The sequence below is a fragment of the Crocuta crocuta genome, unplaced genomic scaffold (assembly GCF_008692635.1).
Source record: "Crocuta crocuta isolate KB4526 unplaced genomic scaffold, BGI_CrCroc_1.0 scaffold3, whole genome shotgun sequence".
Classification (NCBI taxonomy): domain Eukaryota; kingdom Metazoa; phylum Chordata; class Mammalia; order Carnivora; family Hyaenidae; genus Crocuta; species Crocuta crocuta.
The window spans coordinates 7,906,902-7,918,516 of NW_027529934.1; the positions used below are offsets into that span (position 1 = coordinate 7,906,902).

An 11,615-nucleotide genomic window follows, 5' to 3' on the forward strand; every position below is an offset into this window, starting at 1 on the left:
GAAATAAATAAAAGTATTTATATATAAAAAAAGAATGCTTGTATCGTATATCCGATGTGTACATATATGCATGTCCAAATATGGTGTATGCCTGTACTGTGCCTATGTGAATGCGAGCACATCTGCATGTTGTAAAACCAACTACGACATTTTTTAAAATGAGTGGTTGGTGATTGAGCTAAAGGCTATAAAATGGCAGGGCTCTAATCAGCTCAAATTTGTTTACAGTTGCAATTTACCTGAAGCCTTTGGAATTACATAATGAATTGCCACTTTATATTAGTTGTAACTCATAAAGCACCACAAGGCTCATGGCAGCCTGACTCCAGCCGGATAAACCAAGTCAGCAGTCATTAAGCTCAGTAAAACAGAATTTAACTTGAGTGCCATGGCCAGGGTCAAAACACAGCCAAACCACAAAGACCTCGTGGGTTTGATATCACCAATAGAGTTAAAAGGCTTAGAACTCACAAAACTGATACTTAAAAAATAATTCATTAAGCAAGTATTGCAGGCACCATGACAGGTCTGGAACATAGTCCAGAGAGAGAAGACCAGGATCACTGCTTTCCTGAAGTTTATAATTAAAAAGTCCTGTGGAGTGATAGGTTTTCTTTAGGACAGAAAGTTTCCTTCTAGACTTGATTTTGTTGGTGTTAAGGGCCGAGCAATAGTTGGAATTATCTGAGTGAAGCCTTTGGTGAGAGATTTGAAGCCTTGGTAACACGGGTATATTCTGGAACTTCTGTTCTCTCCTCGTGTGTGATTCCACCCAGGAGCACAGATCTGGTTTGTTAAATAGTGCCAACACGACCATCCAAGGAAATCCTTGTGATACTCCATTTGCTCCCTGACATTCCTCTATTAGCTTATGCAGCCATTTACCACCTACCTAGTAACTGGCAGGATGAAATTAAGGAAACATGTGTAAAATGGAGAACGCCTTTTGTGAACACTGGCCTCTGTCTCTTTAAGGCTGAAGGCTTGGCTGCCATTCTGTTTAATCTACCACAGATAACTTATCATGTAACCCAGTGTCTGTTAAATGAGCTATAAAAAAACACCTTAGAAATACAAGGGGATTGCACTGTGACCTGTGGGTCAAAGCTAATTCTAGGTGAGAGGGTAGAGAAGGAAATAAGCTTGTTTCCACCTAAGTTCTTGATCATACGAATTTAGAATTCCTTTTCATGTTATCTTTGCTAGGGAATTCTGCTCAGGCCATTGCCTCAATCTAGTGCTTGTGTTACATATAGCACCCTCCCAAACCCCCTGGACTGCAAGGGGTGAAGTGAAAGGAAGCCAATTTCATCTGGGAGGAGGAAAGTAGAGCTTCAATGGAAAGAACACTCCACAATTTATCAGCAAAACCAGGAAAATGCTGAGTGACAGAGGGCATTCCTAATAATCATGCTGAAGTAACCAGTACAAACTAAGACCATACTCAGCAAACCGCTAAGACCATCCTACTTTGAACTGTCAGGAGCCAACCCTTCCTAGGGATAAAAAAAAAAGTCTAGGATTGGCTAAAACTAGAGCAAAATATACACTTGCCCAAAAGAAACAGCCCTATCTCAAAGTTTGCTGGGACAGGCCTCCAAACTGATAGAGGACATTACCTTTTGAAGACCGTAATTATTACCCACAATGCCTGGAACATCAAAGTGTTGGATGAATAGTGCTTTTTTGCTAGAGGTATGTACAAGTATGTACATGGCACTATTGAAAAGGGTGTTCCTACCTGGCATGGTGTGGAAATGAACGAAGAAACAAGGGCTGGATGGGAGAACTAACTTCCAAGTAAAGGAATGAAGAACAAGGTCATGGAGGGGTCACGTGGGCACATGGAGCTTTCAGGAGAACCATAAACAGCTCATGGGGCAAGCGCAAGGTAAGACACATCCAAAGCATCTGGGCTGGCTGGTCTTCAGCACAGCCAGCCTTGGGAGGTTTCAACCAGGGTAGCCAGAGGGTCAGTGCTTGCTATTAAGAGGAAGGGATAGTGAGAACCCTCGATAACACATTAATGACTTCAGGCTGCTATAAAATTAAGCCAGAGGGGTGCTTAAAACATGTTGTAGCATTAGAAGTCAAAGCCAAGCTCTGGAGCACAGGGAGGAGAGAATTGGGTTTTATACCCCACTGCCAAACTCTAGGGCTAGGGTATTTCTTAATCCCAAGATTCTAAAAACTCAAAGTGCAGGGAAGAGCCAGTTGCCAACATGACTCAAGACAGATTTTTTAAAAATCCCTAGAACAGGTAAAACTGAGCTTACTCTGCCTCTTAAAAAAAAAAAAAAACACAAAACCAAAACCCAAACCCCCAAATTCCCCTTAACTTTGGTAAGAAAAGAATGAAACAGCACAGGGGGGTTTAAAAGAATACACAAAGAATCAAGTCGGATGAGATCTTATAAATGTTAGGTTGATTTATGAAAGCTGCTCTGGGCAGTTAACAGTTTGTTTACAGTGAGGAGTTATCTAACTCTGAACATACTGTACATGGCAATTAGAAGTCGTCATGACAAAAGAAAACCACAGCCGGCCCGCCGCAGCCAACATGGAAACAGCCAGAAACAGTAGGAAAAATGTAGGGAGGGAGGCGGGGTTTGCTTTTTATTATACAAAAGAAAAAATAACTCCTCAGGAACCTTCCCAAAGGAAAGGAGTAGCTCATACTCAGAGAATAGACAGCAGGATACAAAATTACAAGTGTTTTGACGCCAGGCCTCTCCCCGCCTCTCCTCAGAGGGCAGAGATGGGAAGGAGACAGTTGAAGCAAACAAGCAATCTCTGTAAAACAAAAGACTCAGAAACCCTACAAATAGAGGATTAAAATCTAAACCTGTTTTGCTTTTTAAAAATGTTTAATATATCAAAAGGCCTGCTTTAGTGACATGCGAGTCCCACCAGAAAATAATCTCCCAAAACCCGTCAGGAACATGCTCAAGTTGACCAGCCAACTCTAACTCTAAACCTCTGTGTGTACGTGGGTGTCTTTTAAATCTAAGCCACAGGGCCCACAACGTGCGTGCTCCGGTTACCCAGTGTCTACCTGCTCCCCAGAGTGGCCAGGGCACAGAAGCCCAGGGGTGGCGGTGAGGGAACAGACAGTCCCACACAGCCAACTTTTTCAAGCACGCCTCCCTCACCCTCACTCAAAAGGAGATCCCTTCTTTCTAACCAGACTATTCATGTCAAATTTTGGCTCCCGGGGATCAGAATGTTTTTCCTACTTTAGGAAAACAAAACAAAACAACACACATATCTGCACACCCATATATATAATTTTTTTTGTTTTTACATTTAAATATAAAAATACTATTCTGCTTTGTGTTATAAACGGAGGACCAAGCAATAAGAACTTTTTCTTCTAAGGTAGGTCAATCCATCCTTCTGCTGAACTTGTCTTCAGGTGAGGGCATTTAAGCCCCAGGTAAGGGAAGCGCTGTACCAGGAGGACAGGGCCCATTTTCCTGCCTGGTTCTCTCCTAAGTCTCACTTTTAACAGAAAGCTGGTTATAACTTTATACAAAGTGGAACTTCCCACCAAGAGAGGAAATCCTAACTTAACCTAGAGTAAGTAACCCGCCCTCCCCCCCCCCACCCCAGCACTCAGCTACCTGGAAGAAAAAGCCCTCCCCCTCCCTTCACAAATACTATGCTCTGTCCGGATAGCTACACCTATTGGACAAACACACCTGATTAAATGGAAACAGTGGTTATGTCTCCCCACCCCCTCCCCACTAATGTACTAGACAGCTTCAGTGACAGGGGAAGAAAAAGGGGGGGGATGTAAAAAGATTAAGAACTTGACCCCTCTATTCTGGCCAAAGAAAGCAAGAGATGTTAACTGGGCATGAGGAATAATAAAAGACCTTGATACTCTGCCCTTTGAGTTATAGCTATTAGGACAGTCAAGAGAGGGGCAAACACGGAGGCAGGATGGAAAGTTAGGAGGGGTTGGATGGCTGCAGGTCTAGTCCACTTAGTTTTTGTACTGGAAGGGTTCATCGCCAGTTTCGTTGAGAAGACATGTGCGGATGAGGGCTTCTGTCACCGAAAAGGGGTCACAGTTGGCAGAGGGGCGACGGTCTTCGAAGTAACCCTTCTTCTCCTGGCCGACAGTCCGGGGAATGCGGATGCTAGCGCTTCGGTTGGCCACGCCGGCAGAAAAATCGTTGATGTTGGACGTTTCGTGGAATCCAGTTAGACGCCGGGCATTATCCAGGCCCCCTTTGGGATCGTAGGCTCGGATATGGTACTGGTGCCGCTTACTCAGTTTCTCTATGGACTCTTCAATGTACCTGAAGGAAACGGAAAAGAATGGGGGTCTAATCTGGCACCAGGAAATCGCCCTTCAAGGGCAAGGGTTCAGGAAGTATGGGTCCAAAAACGGAGGGACTTGGGGCGCCTGGGTGGCTCAGTCGGTTAAGCGTCCGACTTCAGCTCAGGTCATGATCTCATGGTTCATGGGTTTGAGCCCCATGTTGGGCTCTGTGCTGACAGCCAGTTCAGCGCCTGGAGCCTGTTTCAGATTCTGTGTCTCCCTCCCTGTCTGACCCTCCCCTGCTCATGCTCTTTTCCTCAGAAATTAAAAAAAAAAAAAAAAAAAANTTCTAATTCACCAAAATCTGTGATACCCACAGATCAAATATTCCAGGAGGCTAGCAACTCTGCCTTGTTACCTATGTGTCCCACCCAGTGCCACAGAATGGTACTAGACACTCAGTTGATGGTACTTGTTGAATGAAAAGACCCTAATCAAAGATTTTCCCCCACCCATTACATAAGCACTAGGTTCATTCACATGCTTATATTTCTATTTCATATTAAAGATTTTCAAATGCATTAATTTAAGTCCTCTTTTCCCCATCACAAGTTTTGAATTCTATTCCTAGAGTATTTTTTGGTACTCTTCAAATAGGAAAAAACAATAGGACTGGAAGACAATTTTTGAAGCCAAGTGCTAAAAGCTAAGGCAAAAACCAACATGTCTGGTTACTTGGCCCCAATACCTCACACTCTATGGCAAAGAAAATAAGATGGTTCCAGCAGGAGAAGGCACTCACTTCAGACCATTCTCCTCTCGCATGGCCTTGGTGCTGAAGTTGGTGTGGCAGCCGGCACCATTCCAGTTCCCAGGAATGGGCTTAGGATCAAAGGTTGCTATCACTCCAAAGTCTTCACATACACGATGCAAGATGAAACGGGCCACCCAGAGATGATCTCCCATGTCGATTCCTTCACAGGGTCCTATCTGGAATTCCCACTAGAGAGAACAAGGCTGGCCTTTAAAAGAAAGCCAACTGCGTCCCCCAATTCAGAAGCTCCAAAACCTCTTTTCTCACCTCTGTTCCAACCCACGTAAGATTCTGGTTAACGAGGGGTGCCAGCGAAGTCCCCACCTGCCCACAGGTCCTCTAGATGAACAGGTCACTTACCTGGGCAGGCATGACTTCAGCATTTGTCCCAGCAATCTTGATGCCGGCATACAAGCAGGCCCGGTAGTGAGCCTCCACAATGTCCCTGCCGTAAGCTCTGTCTGCTCCCACACCACAGTAGTATGGACCTGCAGAGGCAGTTAAGATGAAATGTCAAGAGCCAGGAAAACCAAGAAATCCTTTTCACAAAAGTCAGAAATCAGAAAGCTCTCAACACTTGCTCTCCGGAATCACTATGCCTGCCCTCACCTGGGGGTGGGGTGTGGTAGGCAGGGGGCTCCTTCTGGCCATAACCTCAGTGGAACCAAAGGGTTTCCCTCCATATTAATGTCTAAATAGCCATGTCTGGACATGGGTAAGAGGAGGGCTCCAGGAGGGCTCTTCACAGTATTATTTCAGCCAGCCTCAGGGATGGATCTCCCATAGCTTTTCTGATCCATAAGCAGTCACTCTCATCTCTGGGGACAGGGAATTTCCTTGGCAATTAAGCAACTAGGTAGCAGGAGGTTCATCTCTCACCAAGGGAACTTACCTTGAGGCCCAGGGAACCCATTGGAAGGCCAACCAAAAGGGTGCCCATCTGTGCCCATGAGAGTATATTCCTGCTCCATTCCAAACCAGGGGTGTTGATTGCTCACCATGTCCATTATCCGTTTACAGGTATGCCTTAAATTGGTCTCTAAAAAGAAAGAGTCAATGTGCCATTAGAGACATATGGACAAATACACTGAATCATAGCGCTGATGGGTAAAAGGTCTTCAGATTCCATAAAGTTCAAATGAAAACTAGAAGCTGAACTGACGAAGAATAAACCTTTTTTTGGTGTCCCATCAACGTAAGTGGGGAAAATGGGAGAAGTCGTAATCATGCATCTGTAGGGATACTCCTGGGTCACAAACAATCACATGGCAGTAGATCAGAACAGGGCAAGTTTGCACCTTATCGGCATGCTGGCGGCTTCCCAAGTACCACATGTCAGGCACTTAAAACTCTCTATTCACAAGACAGCTGCTTTGAGTTGTCAAACTTCTCCCTAGTTTCTCAGGCATTTAGAGCCAAACTACAATTTTCACTGAGAGAATCACGGTCTATTAGGGCCCTCACATTCCAGGTGAGAGGGTTAAGGGTCGAGTTGGCTAGCACAAAAGTAAAATATTAAAATGAGATGAGCTCATCTGGAAACAAATTCTAACCTCAAAAAGAACTTTAAAACAAGTAAACATAGGGGCGTCTGGGTGCCCCAGTCGGTTAAGTGTCCAATTTTCGATTTCAACTCAGGTCATGATCTCATGGTTTGCAAGACTGAGCCCTGTGCTGGGCTCCACAATGGGCGTGGAGTCTGCTTGAGATTCTCTCCCTGTGTCCCTCCTCCCCTGCTCTCTTGTGCATGCATTCTCACTCCCTCCTAAAATAAATAAATAGACATTTAAAAAAATAAGTAAATGTACACTTATTATCAGCTGCTTAACTACCTCCCAATAACCATTTCAAGACCTCTACATTATGGAAAATCCACAATTGCATCTTCCTAGCCACCCTGAAGTGGGTATTAGAAGCCTCCAATTTTACAAATGAGAAAATGCAGCTCAGCTCTGGGCCATCAGATGGCCTGCCCAAGTTACAGGGCAAGTAGCAGAGCCGGGAAACCTGTGGTTACCTTGGCTTCAGAGCTCATGCCCTTTACCACAACATGGTACACTGCCTCTCAAAACAAAAGCAGTTAAGGCCCAAGCACTACTTGACTTGCTGCAAGCACAGTGGGAGACCTAACAGTGGTGGATCTTCGGCTGAATTTAAAAAGATGAATGGCTAAGAATTGGGATCAACAGCCTCGTCAGGCAAAAACCAAAAATGCAGTTACAGTGACCCCAGAGGCACATTTATGTTATTGGTGAACCCAGACAGGAGATGGATACCCCCCCACTTTAAAATCAGGGAAAGGAAGTATGACGATAAATCACTTGACAAGGTTTTATAGCCAGTAAGTGACAGATCCAAAATTTAGACCCAACATTCTGATTTCAGAATCCAGCTTTTTCAAATGTATAGGCAGGCAGGAGGGCTGGGTCATGGGAGAACGCTACTGGAAAACAGATTTAAAGGAATTCACTGTTCTATACAACAAATACAGGATCGTGGGAAGATGGGCCACATACCTTCTTTGAATGAGGCAGTTCGGCGTGGAGATATAGGTCCAATTGCCCCAACTCCTGGAATAGTTCTAAGACTGTCTAGTGTTCCCAGTACCGATTCTAGAATATCCTGTCCCTCCTCTTTACAACACTCATGGATTGGGGATGAATAGCCATACCTATCCTATACACACCTGCAGGCTTTCGGTTATACTTGAAGACTTCACAGAACACCAGCTTGTTGGGGTCCTTGCGGAAAGGGTCCCGAAACATGGCAGCAGGGACAAGATACATGTCACTGTTGGAGCCTTCAGACTGAAAAGTACTAGAGCCATCAAAATTCCACTCTGGCAACTCTGGGGTAAAAAGAGAAGGAACAATTAACTTACAAATGCATGGCTTTTCAGGTAAGAGTACAGCCCCTCATTTACATTTCTATCTCTAAAGACATAGACTCTTTTTCCGCAGGAAGTCAGTGATTCATTAATATGCAAACTCTATTGTTAGATTAACTGTGCCAAGAGCTTTAATGTCCTTCCCATGTGAGTTCGTACCACCACTGCATCACTTCAAGAAAAATAAGTCATCAGAACAACCCAAGAATGACATCTTCGCTAAGGAGGGAGACAAATTGAAATATTCTGGGGCGGGGGGAGGGGGCGCCTGGGTGGCTAAGTCGGTTAAGCGTCCCACTCTTGGTTTCAGCTCAGGTCAAGACCTCATGGTTTTGTGGGTTCGAGCCTGGCGTCAGGTCTGCAAGGACGCTGTGGTGGAGGCTGTGTGGGATTCTGTCTTCTCCCCTCTAAGCCCACCTCTCAAAAATAAACACTGAACTATTCTGACATCTCAGTTATCAGTTAAAAAACTGAAACAGGAGAAACAAAGATTCTGATTCACCCACCGGGCCACATGTACTGCTTCTTTAATTTTTCTCCCCACTGTGTCTATAGACTGTTCTAGCTCAAGTTATATCCTTATTCCATAGATAAGGAAATGGACAACAGGATAACTTACTCAAGGATGCTCCCATTATCATTTACCCACGTTCCCAATTAGATTAAAAAAAATGTTCTTTATGTTTTATTTTTATAAGACAGTGCAAGCAGGGGAGGCACAGGGAGAGAGGGAGACACAGAATCTAAAGCAGGCTCCAGGCTCTGAGCTGTCTCACGTACTGCAAGATCATGACATGAGCCCAAAGTTGGATGCTTAACCAACTGAGCCACCCAGGCACCCCACTCTACTATGTTTTAAAAGCTGGTTTCTACAGCTCTCAAGTTGACTACAAGTTCTCTGAAGGCAGAAGACACCAGACTCTTACCTTGTACCCCCAGTGCCTGTCTAATACCTGCCACACAGCAGGTGTACAATATATACCTTATTTTATGGTCATGCATTCACTCCTGCGTGAATATTATCAAAAGAGTAAGCCATCTTAAAAGTAGGTAAAAAGGTGGTATTTTTTCTCTGATTCCTTCCAAAAAGAAGAGAGCTATGGCTTGGTCTAGACTGAAAAATGAAGGTCACAACTCATGTAATAGCTCCTAGGGTGATAAGCAATCAGGTGATTTAAGAATTTCCAAAAGTGGCATCAACTAAAAACAAATGAATGGCTAGTCGTATTTAGAAACCACTTTACAGAGTTTGCTTTCCATCTAGAACCTCGCTGATAAAGAGTGCGAAACAGTATTCAAAGGGTTTGTAAAGCAGATGGCATGGTCAGGTTAGAGCAGTGGTTTTCAAATCGGGTTCTTGGGGACGCCTTAGAGCCAACTATGTAGGGATGCCTAAGTCAGCCAAGTCTGCAGCCCCCCTCATGCCCCAACTAGACTTTTAATCTTTTTTCTTCAATATGCTGGCTTACATGCGAGTTTCTTTTTCAATAAAGGGGTCCATTGTTGTTAGGTTTTGAGGCAGTGTAGGAGCTTAAAGTTGACTGAATGAAGTCTGAAAAACCCTGCGTTATAAAAGCTTTACAAATAGAATAATAAAGTAGCCAAATCTAGTAGCTCAGTTTCAGTCAGCTCCCACCCCTGCCCCACCTGGTTCCCAGTCTGCTCAGTCTCTCACCTTCTATACACTTGGGCTCACTGTCCAAGGTCCGGGTCTTGCATCTCAGGCCTTCTCCAGTACCATCAACCCATATGTACATAGCTTGGACTTTCTCGCCCTGAGGCAGGGACATGTACACCTGCTTGATGCCTTTGTTCAAGTGGGAACTCGCAGAGGTGGCCATGGTGGAAGTTGTTCTGCAGAGAAAAACCAACAAAACCAAACTTAAGATCACATGCTCCAAACCGGACCCTCCATCCTCCACCAGAAGGACTCAATAGGGACGATTAAATCACAAAGTCACAGGAGGAAGGTCATCCCCTCCCTTTGGAAGTCACACTCTCAAAGGCACATTTTATTCATTCTGCTTTCAGTGAGATTTAAGTTTTGATATTAGACAAAAATCTCCTTATAGGTTTCCTCAAGCTAGAACCTACACTTGTGAGGACTAAGCTCTACTTTCTCAGTGTAGCCAATGTAGGGGAAGTCTCTTATTTTTGCTACTTAGACATGGGGGGAAGGGGGTCAGCCAAAAAACAAAACCACACAAGGTTTCTTGGTCAGTCTTGCCTTTTCTTTGCAACCAAGCCAGCATCTCAGTGAAAAATCCTCTTTGGAGATTCGTCCACGTCTCCACAAGGCACACCACACACTGACATGGTAGGAAGAAACAAGGGGCAGGGCGGCTGAGCTAGAAGATTTACAAGGCTGGGGGGCTTCCTAAAAGCAGTACAGCTATTACAATCTCCCAATCCCCAAGATGTCCAAAGAGCTTATCTGTTGGATTCTAAGATGCACACTGGCATCATTTCCATGGGTCTTTTCCCACTTAGGAAGGCAGATTTAAGTTTGTGATTGACATTCTCAGATTCCACCAGAGAACTTTTCAAAGAAATGAGGAAATTCCCACTTGGGTAACAAAAAGATCTGGGTTTTCAAAAGCTGAGGCCCACTATAAACTGCAAGCCACTGCCACAAAGCCTCTGAAAGAGGAGAAAACCGCCAACACAAGAGGAAATGTTGTACCCCTCCCTCCCAGCTCAGTGGCCCAGAGTGACTGGAAAGGGAACATATTGTTCTCCTCCAACGACTTGGGCAACTTTCTGAAGTACAGTGGCTAAGTTTCTATGGGCAACCGTCCAGGTCTGCCCGGCTGAAAACAGAACTGCTTCTCCCTCCAAGAGCCTCACCCCTTCCCTTGGGGAAGAGCAGAACCTCCTCTTGTCTGGTCTCCTGCATTGGAGAACCTTTGCATACCTCCTCCAGAGGTCCTTGGTCGGTCACATACCCCCCTCATCCCTGCCCCACCCCCCTCCCTGCCTTTGAAGGCCGAAGGAACAATACCTTTTGCCTTCAGCTCCCACTAAAAGCTACAACCCAAGTCTCTGGCCTTCCTCCCCAACCTGTTACACCTCCAACACCAAGCCACACTTTCTCCCTTTAAGCCTCCGTTCCAGATTTCCCGCTCTTTTCGGTGAGAGGAGCTGGATGCCAACATTCTAGTCTACTGTCACAGACTGGTGCCTCCGAGGTGCTGAGTTTACAAGCTTGGGGGGTGAAAATGGGAGTCTGCACTTTCTAGCGGTTTCTGCAGCTGTCGCCGGTTCCGGGGTCGTCCTCTCTGCCTCTTCACTCACCCCAGCCACAGAAAGTCAATCGGATTGTTGGGGTTGCCCTCCCTGGCCCTTCTCCTTTTGGAGTGGCGTTCGCGTCTCTCTGGGTTCTCCAGCTCTCGCTGGTCCACGCACCGGAGCTTTCTGGGCGAGGGAGACGGAGAGGGAGACGGAGAAGGGGTCTGGGAGCGATCGGGATCGCACCGGGACGAGCAGGAATACGCAGGCTGGTGGGTCACGGCCTTAATCTTCACTCGCGATCTCTCTCCCGAGTTCACGGAGTAGGTGACGAAGCCGAAGCAGTTGGAGGCGGACTCCGAGGAGGGCGACGCCTGGTCGTCTTCATCTTCGTTGTTTGTGGTCTTCGCGGATTT

At 45.5% G+C, this 11,615-nt stretch overlaps 1 protein-coding gene across 1 annotated transcript in view; it reads right to left on the reverse strand.

The window, feature by feature from the left end:
• Positions 1 to 2,404: 2,404 nt before the first annotated feature.
• Positions 2,405 to 11,615, reverse strand: part of GLUL (glutamate-ammonia ligase) — a 10,778-nt gene continuing 1,567 nt past the window's right edge. Inside the window, exons 2-7 of the mRNA XM_077763233.1 lie at positions 9,647 to 9,825; positions 7,771 to 7,932; positions 5,977 to 6,123; positions 5,445 to 5,572; positions 5,073 to 5,272; positions 2,405 to 4,307 (exon numbers count right to left, since the gene is read on the reverse strand). Coding sequence (XP_077619359.1) covers positions 3,989 to 4,307; positions 5,073 to 5,272; positions 5,445 to 5,572; positions 5,977 to 6,123; positions 7,771 to 7,932; positions 9,647 to 9,812 — 1,122 coding nt within the window. The 5' untranslated portion in view covers positions 9,813 to 9,825 and the 3' untranslated portion in view covers positions 2,405 to 3,988. The remainder of the gene's footprint in view (positions 4,308 to 5,072; positions 5,273 to 5,444; positions 5,573 to 5,976; positions 6,124 to 7,770; positions 7,933 to 9,646; positions 9,826 to 11,615) is intronic.